General features: G+C 46.2%; 1 protein-coding gene across 1 annotated transcript in view; it reads right to left on the bottom strand.

Moving 5' to 3' along the window:
* Positions 1 to 6,096, bottom strand: part of MORN1 (MORN repeat containing 1) — a 242,664-nt gene extending 236,568 nt beyond the window's left edge. The window contains 2 exon segments of the mRNA XM_038747309.1: positions 5,743 to 5,853; positions 6,090 to 6,096. Coding sequence (XP_038603237.1) covers positions 5,743 to 5,853; positions 6,090 to 6,096 — 118 coding nt within the window.
* Positions 6,097 to 22,170: the final 16,074 nt, after the last annotated feature.

Genomic DNA, 22,170 nt, shown 5'->3' with positions numbered 1-22,170 from the left:
GATCCATAAGTTAATCGGTGGTATATGCTCAGCACGTACTGTGTGCAGAGCACTGTACTACGTGCTTGGGAGAGTTCAATACAGCAGAGATGGTAGACACCTTTAGATGGTAGACACATTCCCTGCCCACCATGAGTTTCCAGGCTAGAGCTGAGTCTAGCCACCATTTAGAGGGACGGAGCCACACTAAAACCAAATAAAATGAATTCAGTGATTAAGGAACAGCATCTAAAGCTTTTCCCACTGTGGGCAGAAAAAAATGTCTTTTTCTTCTGTTTTACTTTCCTGGATCACTAGTACAGTACAGTACAGTACATTGCACCTGGTTACCAACTTGTACTTCTCAAGCGCTTAGTACAGTGCTCTGCACACAGTAAGCGCTCAATAAATACGATTGATGATGATGATGATGATGGTGGGTGCTCAATAAATAACAGTGGTTGCCCATTCACCTTCTAGACTGTGAGCCCGTTGTTGGGTAGGGACCGTCTCTATATGTTGCTGACTTGTACTTCCCAAGCGCTTAGTACAGTGCTCTGCACACAGTAAGCGCTCAATAAATACGATTGAATGAATGAGCGAATGAATCCACCTCTGTAACAAACAAAAACTCCTCACCACTGGCTTTAATAATAATAATGATGGCATTTATTAAACACTTACTATGTGCAAAGCACTGTTCTAAGCACTGGGGAGGTTACAAGGTGATCAGGTTGTTTCACAGGGGGCTCACAGTCTTAATTCCCATTTTACAGATGAGGTAACTGAGGCATAGAGAAGTGAAGACACTTGCCCAAAGTCCCACAGCTGACAATTGGCGGAACCGGGATTTGAACCCATGACCTCTGACTCCGAAGCCCGTGCTCTTTCCACTGACCCACGCTGCTTCTCTAATTTAATGATGGCATTTGTTAAGTGCTTACTATGTGTAAAGCACTGTCCTAAGCGCTGGGGAGGATACAAGGTGATCAGGCTGTCCCACGTGGGCCCATTTTCCAGATGAGGGAACTGAGGCCCAGAGAAGTGAAGTGACTTGCCCAAAGTCACACAGCTGATAAATGGCAGAGCCGGCATTTGAACCCATGACCTCTGACTCCCAAGCCCGTGCTCTTTCCACTGAGCCACGCTGCTTCGGAGCTTCTTGCCCACTCCTACCTCACCTTGCTTCTCTCCTTCTACAACCCAGAATGCACAACTTTGCTCCTCTGGTGCTAACCTTCTCACTGGGCCTTCATCTCGCCTGTCTCGCCCAACCTTTTAGACTGTGAACCCACTGTTGGGTAGGGACTGTCTCTATATGTTGCCAACTTGTACTTCCCAAGTGCTTAGTACAGTGCTCTGCACACAGTAAGCGCTCAATAAATACGATTGATGATGATGATGATGACCCCTGGCCCACGTCCTGCCTAGGGCTTGGAATGCCCTTCCTCCTCACATCCGCCAGACAGTGACTCTCCCCCACTTCAAAGCCTTATCAAAGGCACTTCTCCTCCAAGAGGTCTTCCCAGACTAAGCCCCACTTTTCCTCATCTCCCACTCTCTTCTTCAGTTGCCCTGACGTGCCCCCTTAGCTCTTCCCCCCATCCCAGCCCCACAGCACTTATGTGCAGCCCTTACGAATATGTCTGTAATTTTATTTACTTGTCCTAATGTCTGTCTCCCCTTCTTCTGGCCTGTAAACTCGTTGTAGGCAGGAAAGATCACTGTTTATTGTTGTATTGTGCTTTCCCAAGTGCTTAGTACAGTGCTCTGCACACAATAAGTGCTCAATAAATACGATTGACTGAATGAACGAATAACAGTGAAACAGCATGAAATGGAGAAGCTCCCAGTGGGTGCTCATTAAATAATAGTGAAGCAGCAAAGCCTAGTGGATAGAGCACGGAGTCAGAAAGTCATGGGTTCTGATCCTGACTCCGCCACTTATCTGCTGTGTGACCTTGGGCAAATCACTTCCCTTCTCTGGGCCTCAGTTACTTCAGCTGTAAAATGGGGATTAAGACTGTGAGCCCCATGCGGGACAGGGACTGCATCCAACCTGATTTGCTTGTATCCCCCCCAACCCAGTGCTTAGTACTGTGCCTGGCACATAGTAAGTGCTTAACAAATAACCTGATTATTATTATCATTATTATTATTAATAACCTATCTATGACTTCTAGTACTACTACTATTATGCACTTAGAACAGTGCTTTGCACATAGTAAGCGCTTAATAAATACCATTATTATTATTATTATTACTACTACTACTATTCAATAAATACAATTGATTGATTGATATTACTATTATTGTTGCTAGCCCAGTACTAAATGCCTGGAAGGATACAGCTGAGTTAGAGATCTTGTCAATGCCCACAAAGAAATACAATCTAATGGATGAGACTGACAGACGAAGCTATTCACAAAATGTTACGGTGATTGATAGCAGACGCTTAGTGCAGTGCTCGAACACGTAGTACAGTGCTTTGCACTCAATAAATACGCTTGAATGAATGAATGAAGTAAGCAAGGATAGTTAATTTACATTTATTTGTCTAATCTAAGTTGAGTATATGCATAGGCGCTGAGATATAGAAATGGAAGTGCTAAGGGTGGCTGTCGGAGGGGCATGGACTCTGAAGGAGGAGAACTAATCAGGGAAAGCTTCCCAGAGGAGGGGAGATATTAAGGGGCTTTGCAGAGAGGGGCAGCTGTGGTCTGGCAGATTTGAAGGGAGAGGCAGATCCAGTAAGGAAGAGGGGCATAAACATTCATTCATTCAATTGTATTTACTGAGCGCTTACTGTGTGCAGAGCACTGTACTAAGTGCTTGGGAAGTACAAGTCGGCAACATCTAGAGAGGGTCCCTACCCAATAATGGGCTCACAGTCTAGAAGGGGGAGACAGACAATGAAACAAAACAAAACAGAGGATCAACAGCAAGAGAGACAAGGATGGGGCACAGTGAGTAGATTAGCTTGAGGCGAATGAAGAGTGCAAGTTGGGATGTAGTGGGAGAAGAGAGTGCATAAGGAGGAGGACAAGAAAAGAGTTCCTTAGAGCTTGAGTTCATTATTTTTTGCTTCTGTGGAGAGGAGTGGCCACCACTGAAGCTTTTTGAGGTGCGGGGAGACGTGTAATTAATTAATTAATTATGGTATTTGTTAAGTGCTTACTATGTACCAGACACTGTACTAAACGCTGGGGTGGATACGAGCAAATCGGGTTCCTGTTCCACAGAGGGCTCACGGCCTTATTCCGCATTTTACAGATGAGGCAACTGAGGAACAGAAAAGTGACGTGATTTGCCTAAGGTCACACAGCAGACAAGTGGCGGAGCCGGGATCAGAACCCTGGTCCTCCTGATGCCCAGGCCCATAATCCATCTCCTAGGCTTTGCTGCATGATGAAGTAGCAGAAGAAATAATGGGATATATAAATAAAAATGTAAATATGCTCATAAGTGCTGAGGACAGAAATGAAATGCGTTAAGTGCTAAGGATGACATTGAGTTAAGGTGTTGAAAATGCGGAGAATTCCTTGGGGAAGGTTTTCAGGAGGATGTGGGATTTTAGGAGGACTTTGAGCATGGGTGCAACTGTGTTCTTTTGAATTTGGGAGGGGAGGAATTTTCAGGCTTGAACGAGGGGATGAATTGATTAATTGATTGATGGATGGATAGGTGAAGACAGACTCAGGAATATAGTACAGTTGGAAGGTCAGATTGAGAACGAAAGAGGAAGCTGTCTGGGGAATAGCAGGTGAAGAGAGCAGATACATAAGGAGGGATGCCCTTCCTTCTCTTTGCTTTTTTTCCTCCTCCTTCCCACCTTTCTCCCCCTCCATCCAAAGGAACCCCATCCTGGTCCAGGCTCTCATAATGGCCCAGTTAAATGACTGTATCGGCCTTTCATTCATTCAATTGTATTTATTCATTCATTCATTCATTCATTCCATTGTATTTATTAAGCGCTTACTGTGTGCAGAGCACTGTACCAAGCGCTTGGGAAGTACAAGTTGGCAACATATAGAGATGGTCCCTACCCAACAACGGGGTTCTAATTCCAGCTCCGCCACATGTCTGCCATGTGATCTTAGGCAAGTCACCTCACTTCTTTGTGCCTCAGCTCTCTCATCTGAAAAATGGGGATTAAGACTATGAGCCCCATGTGGGACAGGGACTGCTTCCAACCTGATTACCTTATATCTACCCCAGTGCTTATAACGGTGCCTGACACATAGAAAGTGAATAACAAATACCATACAAAAAAAGGGGGCTTAACAAATATCATTTATTGAGCACTTACTGTGTGCAGAGCACTGTACTGAGTGCTTGGGAAGTACAAGTCGGTAACATATAGAGACGGTTCCTACCCAACAATGGGCTCACAGTCTCCAGCCTCCTCCTCTAAGTCTAAACTATCTTCTCTTGCCCAAGTCATCTTTCTAAAATATCTTTCTGTACAGGGAAGCAGCTTGAGATAGTGGATAGAGCACAGGCCTTGGAGTCAGCAGGTCATGGGTTCTAATCCCGGCTCCGCCACTTGTCTGCTGGGTGACACAGTCCCTGTACCGCATTGGGCTCACAATATAATAATAATAATAATGATGATGATATTTGTTAAGCACCTACTAAGTGCTAAGCACTGGGGTAATAATAATAATGTTGGTATTTGTTAAGCGCTTACTATGTGCCAAGCACTGTTCTAAGCACTGGGGTAGATACAACGTCATCAGGTTGTCCCACGTGGGGCTCACAGACTTAATCCCCATTTTACAGATGAGGGAACTGAGGCCCAGAGAAGTGAAGTGACTTGTCCAAAGTCACCCAGCTGATAAGTGGCGGAGCTGGGATTAGAACCCATGACCTCTGACTCCCAAGCCTGGGCTCTTTCCGTGGAGCCACGCTGCTTCTTTATCTCAAAGTGCTTAATGTACTTCAGGACCCAATCCATTTTATAATAATAACTGCGGAATTTGTGAAGTGTTTACCATATGCCAAGCACTGGACTAAGTGCTGGGGTAGAGACAGGATAAGCAGGTCCCACATGGGACCCACAAAGGAAGTAGGAGGGAGAACAGGTACTGAAACCCCATTTTGCAGATGACGGAGCTATGGCACAGAGAAGTCAAGTGACTTGTCGAAGATCGCACAGCAGGCTTCTGGCCTAGAACACTCTCCCTCCTCATGTTTGACAGACGATTACTCTCACCACCCTCCAAGCTTTACTGAAGGCACACCTCCACCAAGCAGCCTTCCCTGACTAAGCCCTCATTTCCTTTTCTCCCACTCCCTTCTGCAGCACCTGATTTGTTCCCTTTTTCACCCCCTCCTCCTACTGCCCCGCATCACTTACGTACATATCTATAATTTATTTAATTATATCAATGTCAGCCTCCCTCTCTAGACCGTAATCTCATTATAGGTGGGGATTGTATCTGCTATATTGATATATTGTACTCTCCCAAGCGCTTAATGCAGTGCTCTGCACACAGTAAGCACTCAATAGATTCGACTGGTTGACTGATAGGTAAGAGGCGGAGCCGGGATTAGAACCCAGGGCCTGTGCTCTTTCCACTAGGCCACGCTGCTTCCCATTTTACCTCTCCCTTTCCTTATCTGACCTTACATCAAAACTTTCCAAGCTTTTTCTAAAGAGAAAGGGGCAAAGCTCCATAAGGATGGGGAGTCTGTGGATACCGAAATGACAAACAACAGGAAAGAGTTCGAAGAAACCAAAAGGGAGATGAACTAACCTACCTTCTCTCAGTCCTTGGGAGAATTCCCCTTCGTCTCTTCCACCGTCTTTTTACTTCATCACGCCATATCCTCGCAGCTCTCCAAAAACAAACTGCCCAGAATAGGTGTTCCCTGGTAGCAGATGGGATCAAAATAAGGCAGGGAAGATACATTTTCTTATCTTAATATGTTTCTTAAGCCCCCCCAGTGGGATAACGATTAAATGCCTACTGTCTTCTGTACAGATCAATAGGAGCCAACAGTTGTATGTCATGTGAATAATTAACGTCTGTTTTTTACTACTTCTACGGTACAATTAGGGATGAAAGTATGCTCATTCGATGTTTATCTTAACATAAATTAATCACAATCCATACTCGCTAAGGTCTTTAGAAATGAAGGATCTTAAAAAGACGTCAATTCTGGGTTTAAAGAAATACCCACAATGTGTTCTTTCATGGTTGATGTAGGAAAGAACTCTAATTTTGTCTTTTCCTTAACAGCTTCTTCATGGCATCTCTCTTGTGCTATCCATTAAGCGCTTCCTTTGTGCCGAGCACTGTACTAAGTGCTGGGACAGATACGATGTAATACGATAGGACATAGTCCCTGTCCCACATGGGGCTTATAGTCTAAGAGGGAGGGAGAACAGGCACTGAAACTCTGTTTTACAGATAAGGAAATTAGGGCGCAAGGGAGTTAAGTGACTTGCCCACGGTAACCCAGCAGGAAAGTGGCAAAGTCAGAATTAGAACTCAGGTCTTCTGACACCCAGGCCTCTGTTCTTTCCACTAAGCCCCACTGACGCTTACAGAGTCTAAGCTCGTTGTGGACATTCATTCATTCATTCATTCATTCAATCGTATTTATTGAGCGCTTACTGTGTGCAGAGCACTGGACTAAGCGCTTGGGAAGTACAAGTTGGCAACATATGGAGACGGTCCCTACCCAACAGCGGGCTCGCAGTCTAGTATTTTGCTAAGTTCTTACTAAGTTCCAGGCACCGTACTAAGCACTGGGGTGTATACAAACAAAGAGAGATGGACACAGTCCCTGGTCTCACAGTCTCGTTACCCATTTTACAGATGAAGGAACTGAGGCACATTCAATTGTATTTATTGAGCGCTTACTGTGTACAGAGCACTGTACTAAGCGCTTGGGAAGTACAAGTCGGCAACATGGTGAGACGGTCCCTACCCAACAGCGGGCTCACAGTCTAGAAGGGGGAGACAGACAACAAAACAAAACATATTAACAAAATAAAATCAATTGAATAAATATGTACAAGTAAAATAGAGTAATAAATACGTGCAATTCATTCATTCATTCATTCAATTCATCCAATTCAGGATCTGGGGTTCTAATCCTGCCTTTGCCACTTACCTGCCATGTGACCTTGAGCAAGTCACTTTACTTCTCTGTGCCTCAATTCCCTCATCTGCAAACTGGGAATTCAGTACCCAACTGAGAACTGTGAGCGCCGTGTGGGACCTGATTATCTTGTATCTTCCCCAGCACTTAGTACAGCGCCTGGCATATAGTAAACACTTTACAAATACCATTATTATTATTATTATTATTATTATTGTTATTATTATCATCATTATCAGGATAAAATCTCAGCCTCACCAGTAGTTTTGACTTTATGTTAATTTTTTCTTGCATTTGTCAAGCACTTAATACATGCCAGGCACTGCTGTAAGCGGTGGGGTGGACACAAGGTGATCAGGTTGGACACAGTCCGCCTCCCACGTTGGGCTCATAGTCTTAATCCCCATTTTACAGATGAGGTAACTGAGGCCCAGAGAAGTTAAGTGACATGCCCAAGGTCACACAGCAGACAAGTGGTAGAGCCAGGATTAGAAACCAGGTCCTCCTGGTTCCCAGGCCTGTGCTCTATCCACTAGGCCACACTGCTACTATGGCTGTCTCTCCCTCTATTCTGTAAACTACTTAACTTCTCTGCACCTCAGTTAGCTCATCTGTAAAATGGGGATTAAGACTGTGAGCCCCCCGTGGGACAACCTGATCACCTTTGTAATCTCCCCAGCGCTTAGAACAGTGCTTTGCACACAGTAAGCACTTAATAAATGCCATTATTATTATTATTATTATTATTAATAATAAACTCACTGTGGGCAGGGAATGGGTCTACCAACTCTTGAGGTAATGTACTCTCCCAAGCGCTTAGTACAGTGCTCTGCAAACAATAAATATTAAATAAATACCATTGACTGATTGTTTCTCTCTCAACATAGAGGGAGAGGAAATGTATTTTCAACGTGTATCTCATAGAGAGGCTACTCTTTATGGAGCTGCTTTAATCAATATCTCACACCACAGAAGCAGTGTGGCCTAGTGGAAAGAGCACAGTCTTGGGAGTCAGAGGATCTGGGTTCTAATCCTGGTTCCAACACTTGCCAGTTGTGTGATCGAGCATTCAATCGATGGATGGTACTGATTGGGTACTTAATATGTGCAGAGCACCGTGACCTTGGGCAAGTCACCTAACTTCCCTGTGCCTTGGTTTCCTTACCTGTAATATAGGGATTCAATACCTGTTCTCCCTTCACCTTAGACTGTGAACGCCGTGCGGGGCAGGGATGGTATCTAACCTGACTATCCTGTAACTAGAGAAGCAGCGTGGCTCAGTGGAAAGAGCACGGGCTTGGGAGTCAGAGGTCATGGGTTCGAATCCCTACTCCCCCACATGTCTGCTGTGTGTCCTTGGGCAAGTCACTTCACTTCTCTGAGCCTCATCTGTAAAATGGGGGTGAAGACTGTGAGCCTCATGTGGGACAACGTGATCACCTCGTATCCTTCCCAGCACTTAGAACAGTGCTCCGCACATAGCAAGCGCTTAACAAATGCCATCATTATTACCCAAGCACTTAGCACAGGGCTGGGCACATAATAAGTCCTTAATAAATCTCTCAATTTCTTCTCTTTCTCCTTCTTCTCCTCCTCTCTGGCTCCACTTCAGGTGGTGCTGCTTCTGATTCCATTTCTCTTCCCCGACAGCCTCCTCACTAGTTTTTGTGAGAAACCAATGTCCAGTGATGCCTGCTAATGCCATTGTCTTGGTGGTCAAACCTGGGCTCCACTAGGAAATAATGACCCACCTTGCAAGGCCTGACCCACCCCCTCGGCCTAGGAGTGGACGTCACAACAGTAATAACACCAACAATAATAATAATTATGTGATTTATTAAGCACTTACTATGTGCCAGGAACCACGAAGCACTGGGGTAGGTACAAGATAATCGGGTTGGACCCAGTCCCTGTCCCACAGTGGGCTCCCAATCTCAATCTCAGAGAACCAGCGTGGCTCAGTGGAAAGAGTGCGGGCTTGGGAGTCAGAGGTCATGGGTTCTAATCCCGGCTCCGCCACTTGTCAGCTGTGTGACTTTGGGCAAGTCATTTAACTTCTCCGTGCTTCAGTGACCTCATCTGTAAAATGGGGATTAAGACTGTGAGCCCCGCGTGGGGCAACCTGATCACCTTGTATCCCCCCAGCGCTTAGAAAAGTGCTTTGCTTATAGTAAGCACTTAACAAATGCCATTATTATTATTAATCCACATTTTATAGATGAGGTAACTGAGGCCCAGAGTAGTGAAGTGGCTTGCCCACGGTCACACAGCAGACAAGCGGCGGAGCTGGAATTAGAATCCAGGTCCTTCTGATTCTCACGCCTGGGCTCTAATCAATCAATCAATCGTATTTATTGAGCGCTTACGGTGTGCAGAGCACTGTACTAAGCGCTTGGGAAGTACAAGTTGGCAACATATAGAGACAGTCCCTACCCAACTGTGGGCTCACAGCCTTCTCATGGCTCTTCTCAGTGACCCTTGAGGCCCAGATTTCACAGCAGGGAAGCAGTCAGCAAGACTATAGGCATTTGAGGGAGATCTCTGAGACAGCAGCACCACCACATGTTTAGACAAAAGCGAAGCCACAGTGCTACACACAAGCACTCACAAACACAAAGGAAACATCAACCAAAGCAGCTCAGTAGGGAGCAAACCATCGGCGAAGCCCTCTGAATTTACACCGCCCCATTTGCTATTTCTGGCCGCCGAAACCCGGGCAGTAGGATCTACAAATAGCCCCAGACACGGTCCCTGTGTTTGAAGAAATTCAGTCGCAGGATTAGTCAGAGGGCACTGATTTTCTTTAATAAGCAGCCGAAAGCAGAACTCCAGGCTGGGACTTTCTAGTGCGGTTTAGAGCGGGCTGTGAAATGGACGGAAAAAAACCTCAAAAACCCCCCAAAGACCATAAATGCACAGTCGGTGCGCTAGCTTTCTGACCGCAATCAGCCAGTGTGTGACTACGTAATAGCGTGGATTGATGTCAGACTTGCTTCATTTTATACTTCTCAGCACCATAGGGGTCAAATTGGGCTACAAGCATCTTTAATAATAATGATGGTATTTGTTAAGCACTTACTATGTACAAAGCACTGTTCTAAGCACTTGGGGGATACAAAGTAATCAGGTTGTCCCACATGGGGCTCACAGTCTTCATCCCCATTTTACAGATGAGGGAACTGAGGCACAGAGAAGTTAAGTGACTTGCCCAAGGTCACACAGCTGACAAGTGGCTGAGCGGGGATTTGAACCCATGACCTTTAGATACTGAAGGGTGACTTATGAATGTCTAGAGAAGCAGAGAAGCAGCATGGTGTAATGGATAGAGCACAGACCTGGGGTTCACATTCTTATTTAGAGGGATCATGGCTCAGTGGAAACAGCCTGGGCTTGGGAGTCTGAGGTCATGGGTTCGAATCCCTCCTCCGCCAATTGTCAGCTGTGTGACTCTGGGCAAGTCATTTAACTTCTCCATGCTTCAGTTCCCTCACCTGAAAAATGGGGATTAAGACTGTGAGCCCCCCATGGGACCTGATCACCTTGTAACCTCCCCAGCGCTTAGAACAGTGCTTTGCACACAGTAAGCGCTTAATAAATGCCATCATTATTATTCAGCGCTTAGAACAGTGCTTTGCACATAGTAAGCACTTAATAAATGTCATTATTATTATTATTCCGCAATTTACAGATGAGGTAACTGAGGCCCAGAGAAGTGAAGTGACTTGCCCAAGGTCACACAGCAGACAGGTGGTGGAGACAGGATTAGAACCCACATCCTCTGACTCCCAGACTCATGCTCTTTCCACTAAGCCATGCTGCTTCCCATCTGTCTGCTGGATCGATGAAGGCTGGACTCTAAGGCAGTGCACCCCAAAGACATCAGAAAGTAAAAAGGATTTGACTTTTTTAATGGACTTTACTGGACCTTCCCTTTGTGCAATCCCACAAAACTGAGTGTCCGTGAGGAGAAGAATGCATAAATGTGCTTAGTACAGTGCTCTGCAATCAATCAATCAATCAATCGTATTTATTGAGCACTTACTGTGTGCAAAGCACTGTACTAAGCACTTGGGAAGTACAAGTTGGCAACATATAGAGACAGTCCCTACCCAACAGTGGGCTCACAGTCTAAAAGGGGGAGACAGAGAACAAAACCAAACATACTAACAAAATAAAATCAATAGAATAGATATGTACAAGTAAAATAGAGTAATAAATATGTACAAACATATATACATATATACAGGTGCTGTGGGGAAGGGAAGGAGGTAAGATGGGGGGGATGGAGAGGGGGACGAGAGGGAGAGGAAGGAAGGGGCTCAGTCTGGGAAGCGCTCAGTAAGTACGATCGAATGAATAAATGGGGGAGAATTGAACTGAGAGAAGACGATCCTCAGGCCACTGGAGACCTAGAAGCTCTGTATTCAAAAAGGGAAAGCCTCTCCTCAACTTCATGAACGTTTTCCAGAATCCTCACAGAGACACTTGGCCCGGCCAAGGATTTAGTTACCCTTGAAGCCATGCTGCCATACTAGATCAGAAGTGCGGAGAAAGGCTGACACAGGTTTTCCTGGACAGCTGGTCCAGGGTGGACTATAAGAGAAGCAGCATGGTTTAGTAGATAAAGCACAGAATGGTTTAGTAGATAAAACACAAGCCTGGGAGTCAAAAGGACCTGGCTTCTAGTCCAGGCTCTGCCACTTACCTGCTGGGTGACCTCGGGTAAGTCACTTCACTTCTCTAGGCTCAGTTACCTCATCTGTAAAACAGGGATTAAGACTATGAGCCCTACAGAGACTATGTCCAACCCAGTTACCCCAATGCTTAGGGGTAACTGAGCGCTTACTTTACTTTACTTTCCCTGACTAAGCCCTCCTTTCCTCTTCTCCCGCTTCCTTCTGCATCGCTCTGACTTGCTCCCTTCATTCATCCCCCCCTACAGCCTCACAGCATCTGTGTATAGATCTGTAATTTAGTTATTTAGACTAATGTCTGTCCCCCTCTCTAGACCGTAAGTTCGTTGTGGGAAGGGAATGTGTCTGTTATATTGTATTTTCCTAGGCACTTAGTATAGTAAGCGCTCAATAAATACGATTGACTGTCTAATTAGCCTCAAACCCCTCTGAGTTACTGCAAATGCACCGAGTGCCAGGCTTGACCAATGGTGCATCCGTGTCTCGACGCCGCAGTGTTAAAAAAGCAGTTTTGTCCCACCAGGTCATGGGAAAGAAGTTCAAGGATGGAAGTTTCTACGAAGACGATTTTGTAGATGGAGAGATAATGGGAAATGGATGCCGCTACTGGGCATCATCAGGTTAGAGTCCCACGGCAAAGCCTACCTAGGTCTGCGGTTTGCCTGGATTGTCACCTTGTCACATGCCATATGGCTTCTCTCTGCGTTACGGTAAAGACATCAGAAATGCCGTCCTGGGTCAGACACAGGGCCGGTCCAACTCAGGGCTCTGACTCTAGCAGGGGCAACCAAAGAGAATAGTGGGAAGGTTGCTACCTTTCTTATCCCTGTCCTCCTGGATGTGTCTGGACCTAGTTTCCCCTGGAGACTCTAAATTCCTTGTTGGCAGGGAATGCATTGATCAACTCTATGTACTGTACTTCCCCAAGCACTTAGTATAGTGCTCTGCATGTAGTAAAGAGCTCAATAAATACCATTAATGGATTGAGTCACCTCTAATAATAATAGTAGTAGTATTAGTTAAGTACACTTCTAAGCGCTGACATAGATACTCACTCGCTCCCCTTTCCCTTCGCCGCTCTCGCACCACTAACCCACAGCCCTGGATCACTGCCATTGTCCACCTCCTTCGCTCTTATGCTCGAGCTGCCGAACGCTGCTGGCGAAAGTCTAAACACCATGCCAACCTCGTTCACTTCAAGTTTATCCTTTCCTGCCTTAACTCAGCCCTCTCCTCTGCCAGACAAAACTATTTCTCCTCCCTTATTGACACCCATGCCCATCACCCCCGCCAGCTCTTCCGTACACTCAACTCCCTTCTCAGGCCCCCCGTTCCTCCCTCTCCTCCTTCCCTCACCCCCAACGATCTGGCCTCCTACTTCATTAACAAAATTAAATCCATCAGGTCCGACCTCCCCAAAGTCTCTTCCCCCCTTTCTCCATCCCCCCGGCTCTCAACACTCTCTGCTACTCTCCCATACTTCCCAGCAGTATCCTCAGAGGAGCTCTCCTCCCTCCTCTCAAGTGCTACTCCGGCCACCTGTGCTTCTGACCCCATTCCCTCTCATCTCATGAAATCTCTCGCTACATCCCTTCTCCCCTCCTTAACTTATATCTTCAACCGCTCACTCTCCACTGGTTCCTTCCCCTCTGCCTTCAAACATGCCCATGTCTCTCCCATCCTAAAAAAACCCTCTCTTGACCCCACCTCACCTTCTAGTTATCGTCCCATATCCCTCCTACCATTCCTTTCCAAACTCCTTGAACGAGTTGTCTACACTCGCTGCCTAGAATTCCTCAATAACAACTCTCTCCTCGACCCCCTCTAGTCTGGCTTCCGTCCCCTACGTTCCACGGAAACTGCCCTCTCAAAGGTCACCAATGACCTCCTGCTTGCCAAATCCAATGGCTCCTACTCTGTCCTAATCCTCCTCGACCTCTCAGCTGCCTTTGACACTGTGGACCACCCCCTTCTCCTCAACACGCTATCCAACCTTGGCTTCACAGACTCCGTCCTCTCCTGGTTCTCCTCTTATCTCTCCGGTCGTTCATTCTCAGTCTCTTTTGCAGGCCCCTCCTCCCCCTCCCATCCCCTTACTGTGGGGGTTCCCCAAGGTTCAGTGCTTGGTCCCCTTCTGTTCTCGATCTACACGCACTCCCTTGGTGACCTCATTCGCTCCCACGGCTTCAACTATCATCTCTACGCTGATGACACGCTACATCTCTGCCCCTGCTCTCTCCCCCTCTCTCCAGGCTCGCATCGCCTCCTGCCTTCAGGACATCTCCATTTGGATGTCTGCCTGCCACCTAAAGCTCAACATGTCGAAGACTGAACCCCTTGTCTTCCCTCCCAAACCTTGCCCTCTCCCTGACTTTCCCATCTCTGTTGACGGCACTACCATCCTTCCCGTCTCACAAGCCCGCAAACTTGGTGTCATCCTCGACTCCGCTCTCTCATTCACCCCTCACATCCAAGCCGTCACCAAAACCTGCCGGTCTCAGCTCCACAACATTGCCAAGATCCACCCTTTCCTCTCCATCCATACCACTACCCTGCTCATTCAAGCTCTCATCCTATCCCGTCTGGACTACTGCATCAGCCTTCTCTCTGATCTCCCATCCTCGTGTCTCTCTCCACTCCAATCCATACTTCATGCTGCTGCCCGGATTATCTTTGTCCAGAAACGCTCTGGGCATATCACTCCCCTCCTCAAAAATCTCCAGTGGCTACCAATCAATCTGCGCATCAGGCGGAAACTCCTCACCCTGGGCTTCATGGCTGTCCATCACCTCGCCCCCTCCTACCTCACCTCCCTTCTCTCCTTCTCCAGCCCACCCCGCACCCTCCGCTCCTCCACCGCTGATCTCCTCACCGTACCTCGCTCTCGCCTGTCCCGCCATCGACACCCGGCCCACGTCATCCCCCGGGCCTGGAATGCCCTCCTCCCTCTGCCCCTCCGCCAAGCTAGCTCTCTTCCTCCCTTCAAGGCCCTGCTGAGAGCTCACCTTCTCCAGGAGGCCTTCCCAGACTGAGCCCCTTCCTTCCTCTCCCCCTCGTCCCCCTCTCCATCCCCCCCATCTTACCTCCTTCCCTTCCCCACAGCACCTGTATATATGTATATATGTTTGTACATATTTTTTTTACTCTATTTATTTATTTATTTATTTTATTTGTACATATCTATTCTATTGATTTTATTTTGTTAGTATGTTTGGTTTTGTTCTCTGTCTCCCCCTTTTAGACTGTGAGCCCACTGTTGGGTAGGGACTGTCTCTATATGTTGCCAATTTGTACTTCCCAAGCGCTTAGTACAGTGCTGTGCACATAGTAAGCGCTCAATAAATACGATTGATGATGATGATGATAGATGAATCTATCTATGTACAGACATAGATACGTAGAGAAGCAGCGTGGCTCAGTGGAAAGAGCACGGGCTTTGGAGTCAGAGGTCATGGGTTCAAATCCCAGCTCCACCACTTGTCAGCTGGGTGATTTTGGGCAAGTCACTTCACTTCTCTGGGCCTCAGTTCCCACATTTGTAAAATGGGAATTAAGACTGTGAGCCCCACGTGGGACAACCTGTTCACCTTGTAACCTCCCCAGTGCTTAGAACAGTGCTTTGCACATAGTAAGTGCTTAATAAATGCTATTACTATTAAGTGCTTGGCACACAGTAAGCACTTTACAATTATTATGGGGGAACATAGGATGGAGCCTACCAATTCTGTTGTACTTTCCTAAGTGCTTAGTGCACTGCTCTGCACACAGTAAATGTTCAATAAATCCCATTGATTGATTGAGTTTCTACAATTGAGTGGTTCACTTGTTGCAGAGCCTTTGCTATGGACCTTTATGAGGGCGTCTGTTTTCTCGCCACACTCTACCACTGCTTCAGCTCTTCTAAAGCAGAACACTGGGCTCTGAGGAGAAAGGTTTGAGGACAGTAGAGGGGGAGCTTCAGTGACTTGTCTACACTTGCTGCCTACACTTAATAATAATAATAATAATAATAATAATAATGACATTTGTTAAGCGCTTACTATGTGCAAAGCCCTGTTCTAAGTGCTGGGGAGGATACAAGGTGATCAGGTTGTCCCACATGGGGCTCACAGTCTTAATCCCCATTTTACAGATGAGGTAAATGAAGCAAAGAGAAGTTAAGTGGCTTGCCCAAAGTCACACAGCTGACAATTGGCGGAGCTGGGATTTGAACCCATGACCTCTGACTCCCAAGCCCGGGATCTTTCTGAGCCATGCTGCTTAATAATAATTGTCATTATGGTATTTGTTAAGTGCTTACTATAAGCCAGGCACTGTACTAAGCTCTGGGGTGGATACACAAAAATTGGGTTGGGCACAGTCCCTGTTCCACATGGGGCTCGTAGTCTCAATCCCCATTTTACAGATGAGGTAAATGAGACACAGAGAAGCGAAGTGACTTGCCCAAGGTCACAATGCAGACAAGTGGCAGAGCCGGGATTAGAACCCATTACCTTCTGACCCTCAGACCCGTGCTCTATCCATTATGCCATGCTGCTTCCTCCAATTCTCCCCCTTCAATCTGGCTTCCATCCTCCTCGCTGCACAGAACCTGCCCTCTCGAAGTTCACTAGTGATCTCCTTCCTGCCACATCCAACAGCCTCTACTCCACCCTAATCCTCCTCCATCGTATGTATATATGTTTGTACATATTGTACATGTTTATTTCTCTATTTATTTATTTATTCATTTTACTTGTACATATCTATTCTATTTTATTTTCTTGGTATGTTTGGTTTTGCTCTCTGTCTCCCCCTTTTAGACTGTGAGCCCACTATTGGGTAGGGACTGTCTCTATATGTTGCCAACTTGTACTTCCCAAGCACTTAGTACGGTGCTCTGCACACAGTAAGCGCTCAATAAATACGATTGATGATGATGATGATGATCTCTCGGCTGCCTTCGACACTGTAAACCACCCCTGTCTCCTGGAAACATTATCCAACCTTGGCTTCACTGACACTGTTCTCTCCTGGTTCTCCTCCTTTCTCTCTGGATGCTCATTCTCAGCCTCATAACTAACTCTGGGAGTCCCTTAAGGTTCAGTTCTGGGTCCTCTTCTATTCTCAATCAGTCAATTAATTGTATTTATTGAGTGCTTACTGGGTGCAGAACATTATACTAAGCACTTGGGAGAGTACAATATATCAGAGTGTAGAGTTCTCTACTTACACCCACTCCCTTGGAGAACTCAATCATTCCCATGGCTTCAACTACCATCTCTTTGTGGCTGATTGCCAAATCTACATCTCCAGCCCTGATCTCTCTCCTTCTCTGCAGTCTCATATTTCCTCCTACCTTCAGAACATTCATTCATCCATTCACTCATTCAATCGTATTTATTGAGCGCTTACTGTGTGCAGAGCACTGTACTAAGCACTTGGGAAGTACAAATCGGCAACATATAGTGACGTTCCCTACCCAACAGCCTAGAAATCTCTACTTGGAATCTCTCCAACACCTCAAACTTAACATGTCCAAAACTGAACTCTTCAGCAGCGTGGCTCAGTAGAAAGAGCACGGGCTTTGGAGTCAGAGGTCATGGGTTCGAATCGCGACTCCACCACATGTCTGCTGTGTGACCTTGGGCAAGTCACTTAACTTCTCTGCGCCTCAGTTACCTCATCTGTAAAATGGGGATTAAGACTGTGAGCCCCACATGGGACAACTTGATCACCTTGTATCCCCCCAGCGCTTAGAACAGTGCTCTGCACATAGTAAGCGCTTAATAAATGCCATCATTATCATTATTATTATTATTATCTTCCCACCCAGACGCTGTCCTCACACTGAATTTTCCATAACTGTAGACAGCACCGCCATTCTTCTTGCCTCATAATCCTGTAACCTCGGCATTATCCTCAACTCATCTCTCTCAATGAACCTGTATGTTCAGTGTCACCAAATCCTGTCACAACATCATTAAAATCTGCCCTTTGCTCTCCATCCAAACTGTTTCTAGGCTGATCCAGACACTTATCCCATCCCTCCTTGACTACAGCATCAGACTCTTCGCTGACCTCCCTGCTCACTGTCTCTCCCCACTCCAGTCCCTCCTTCATTCTGCTGCCCAGATCAGTTTTCTAAAAACCTGCTCAGTCTAGGTTTCCCCACTCCAATAGTTGCCCATCCACCTCCACATCAAACAGAAATTCCTTACCTTTGGCTTTAAAGCAATCCATCACCTTGGCCCTTCCTATCTTACCTCACTGGTTTCCTTCTACAACCCAGAATTCTCACCATGGTCCTCTAGAGCAAATCTACTCATCGTACCGTGGTCTCATCTATTTTGATCTTGATCACATCCTATCTCTGCCTTGGAATTCCCCCAGCCTTTATATAGGACAGACCATCACTCTCTCCACCTTCAAAGCCTTATTAAAATCACCTCTCTAATTCATTCATTCATTCAATCAATCGTATTTATCAAGCACTTACTGTGTACAGAGCCCTGTACTAAGCACCGGAAAGTACAATTCAGCAGTAAAGAGAGACAATCAATGTCCACACCAGGCTTACAGTGCAGAAGGGGGGAAACAGACATCAAAACAAGTAAACAGGCATCAATATAAATAAATACAAATTATAGATATACACACATCAAAACAAGTAAACAGGCATTAATAGAAATAAATAGAATTATAGCTATGTACATGTATGCACAAGTGCTGTGGGGCAAAGGAAGCGAGTCGAGGCAATGGGGAGGGGAAAGGGAGCTGAAGAAAAGGGGGGCTTAGTTTGGGAAAAATATGGAAGGCTTCACGAATTTGCGTGTCTTTTCAGCTAAGCCCGGCTAAGGAGGATGGAGGGTTTTTGTACATTTTGACAGGAAAATTGAGCAGAAAGCTTGGGAAAGGCAATGAGGAGATAGCCTGGCTCTGCCACTAGCCTGCTGTATGAACTAGGTAAACCATCTAACATGTCTGGATGGCAAAGCTGTCATCTTTAAAAATGGGTATAGGACACCTGCTCTCCCTCCCCCTTAAACTGTGGATCTGATGTGATTTACTCGTATCTATCCCCAGCGCTTCTCACAGTGTTTGACTGTGATATTGAGTGCTTACTGTGTGCAGAACACTATACTAAGCACTTGGGAGAGTACAATATATCAGAGTGTAGAGTTCTCTATTTATACCCACTCCCTTGGAGAACTCAATCATTCCCATGGCTTCAACTACCATCTCTTTGTGGCTATATTATTCAGTAATAATATAATTATTATTGTTTTCCACAAATACCGACTTCCTCCGCACTTTTTATACTGACACTGCCTGGGAGTCAGAAGGTCATGGGTTCTAGTCCTGCCACTTTTACTCATTCATTCAATCGTATTTATTGTGCACTTTCTGTGTGCAGGGCACTGTACTAAGCGCTTGGGAAAGTTCAATACAGCAATAGACTGTTACATTCCCTGACTACAGTGAGCTTACAGTTGCGAGGTGGGAGACAGACATCAATACAAAGAAATAAATAAATGACAGATATGTGCATGAGTGCAGTGGGGCTGGGAGGGGGGAATCAATCAATCAATCAATCGTATTTATTGAGAGCTTACTGTGTGCAGAGCACTGTACTAAGCGCTTGGGAAGTACAAGTTGGCAACATATAGAGACAGTCCCTACCCAACAGTGGGCTCACAGTCTAAAAGAAGAGCAAAGGGAGCAAGTCAGGGCTATGCAGAAGGGAGAGGGAGATGAGGAAAAGTGAGGCTTAATCTGGGAAGGCCTCTTGGAGGGGATGTGGCTTTCAGTAGGGCTTTGAAGGGGGGAAGAGTGATTGCTTGGCAGATTTGAGGAGGGAGGGCATTCCAGGCCAGATACAGGACGTGGGCCAGGGATCGGAAGCGAGACAGGAGAGAATAAATGCCATCATTATTATCATTATTATTATTATGAAGGCACAGTGAGAAGGTTAGCGGCACCAGAGAAGCCACGTTCTGCGGGCTGAGATGTAGAAGGAGAGAAACTAGATGAGGTAGGAGGGGGCAAGGTGAAGGCACGATTTAAAGCCAATGGTGAGGAATTTTTGTTTGATACGGAGCGGATGGGCAACCACTGGAGTTTTTTGAGTGGGACAGGTGGGGATGACATGTCCTGAATGTTTGTGTAGAAAAATGATCCGGGCAGCAGAGTGAAATATGAATTGGAGGGGTGTTGTGTGACCCTGGGTAAGTCGCTTCACTTCTCTGTGCCTCAGTTCTCTCATCTGCTAAATGGGGATTGAGCCCATGAGCCCCCAGTGGGACAAGGACTGTGTCCAACTTGATTTGCTTATATCCACCCCACTGCTCAGTACAGTGTCTGGCATATAGTAAGCGCTTAACAAATACCAACATCATCATCATCAACTCTGGCCTCCACCAGCACTCACCCACCCCGGGCCCTGCCTGCCTCTCTTTCCCAACCTGAAATAATAATGACGGTATTTGTTAAGTGCTCATTATGTGTCAGGCACTGTACTAAGCCCTGGGATAGATGCAAGCTAATCACGTTGGACCCAATCCCCGTCCTACACGGGGCTCACAGTCTTAAATCCCCATTTTACAGATGAGGGAACTGAGGCCCAGGTAATAATAATCATAATAATAACATTGGTATTTATTACGTGCTTACTATGTGCCAAGCACTGTTCTAAGCACTGGGGGAATACAAGGTAATCAAGGTTGTGCCACGTGGGGCTCACAGTCTTAATCCCCATTTTACAGATGAGGGAACTGAGGCCCAGAGAAGTTAAGTGACTTGCCCAAAGTCACACACCAGACAAGTGGAGGAGCCAGGATTAGAACCCAGGTCCTCTGACTCCCAGACCTGGGCTTTAGCCATTAAGAGAAGCAGCGTGGCTCAGTGGAAAGAGCACAGGCTTTGGAGTCAGAGGTCATGGGTTCAAATCCCGCTCCGCCAATGGTCAGCTGTGTGACTTTGGGGAAGTCACTTAACTTCTCTGGGCCTCAGTTCCATCATCTGTAAAGTGGGGATGAAGACAGTGAGCCCCCCGTGGGACAACCCGATTACCTTGTAACCTCCCCAGCACTTAGAACAGTGCTTTGCACATAGTAAGTGCTTAATAAATGCCATTATTATTATTATTATTATTAAGAGAAGCAGCGTGGCTCAGTGGAAGGAGCACAGGCTTTGGAGTCAGAGATCATGGGTTCAAATCCCGACTCTGCCAATGGTCAGCTGTGTGACTTTGGAGAACTCACAACTACTCTGGGCCTCAGGTCCCTCATCTGTAAAAAGGGGATTAAGACTGTGAGCCCCCCGTGGGACAACCTGATCACCTTGTATCTCCCCAGCGCTTAGAACAGTGCTTTGCACGTAGTAAGTGTTTAATAAAATGATATTACTATTATTATTATGAAGCCTTGCTGTTTCTCAAATTCCCCAGATGGAGAAGCAGCGTGGCTCATTGGAAAGAGCACAGGCTTTGGAGTCAGAGGTCATGGGTTCAAATCCCAACTCCGCCAATGGCCAGCTGTGTGACTTTGGGCAAGTCACTTAACTTCTCTGAGCCTCAGTTCCCTCATCTGTAAAATGGGGATTAAGACTGTGAGCCCCAAGTGGGACAACCTGATCACCTTGTATCCTCCGCAGAGCTTAGAACAGTGCTTTGCACATAGTAAGCGCTTAACAAATGCCATCATTATTATTATTAAAATGGGGATTAAGACTGTGAGCCCCCCGTGGGACAACCTGATCACCCCGTAACCTCCGCAGCGCCTAGGACAGTGCTCTGCATATAGTAAGCGCTTAATAAACGACATTACTATTATTATTATGAAGCCTCGCTGTTTCTCAAACAGGCCTTCCCAGACTGAGTCCCCTCCTTCCTCCCCCCCTCGTCCCCCTCTCCATCTCCCCCGTCTTACCTCTTTCCCTTCCCCACAGCACCTGTATATATGTATATATGTTTGTACATATTTATTACTCCATTCATTTATTTTACTTGCACATTTTTATTCTATTTATTTTATTTTGTGAATATGTTTGGTTTTGTTCTCTGTCTCCCCTTTCTAGACTGCGAGCCCACTGTTGGGTAGGGACCGTCTCTATATGTTGCCAACTTGGACTTCCCAAACGCTTAGTCCAGTGCTCTGCACACAGTAAGCGCTCAATAAATACGATTGATGATGATGATGACTTTACAATTATTACGGGGGAACATAGGATCGAGCCTACCAATTCTGTTGTACTTTCTCAAGTGCTTAGTACACCGCTCTGCACACAGTCAATGTTCAATAAATCCCATTGATTGATTGAGTTTCTACAATCGAGTGGTTCACTTGTTGCAGAGCCTTTGCACTGGACCTTCATGAGGGCGTCTGTTTTCTCGCCACACTCTACC

Source organism: Tachyglossus aculeatus, chromosome 5 (assembly GCF_015852505.1).
Source record: "Tachyglossus aculeatus isolate mTacAcu1 chromosome 5, mTacAcu1.pri, whole genome shotgun sequence".
In the NCBI taxonomy this organism is placed as follows: Eukaryota; Metazoa; Chordata; class Mammalia; order Monotremata; family Tachyglossidae; genus Tachyglossus; species Tachyglossus aculeatus.
Note: the sequence above shows the minus strand (reverse complement) of the source record. Positions and strands in the feature narration are given on the sequence as shown.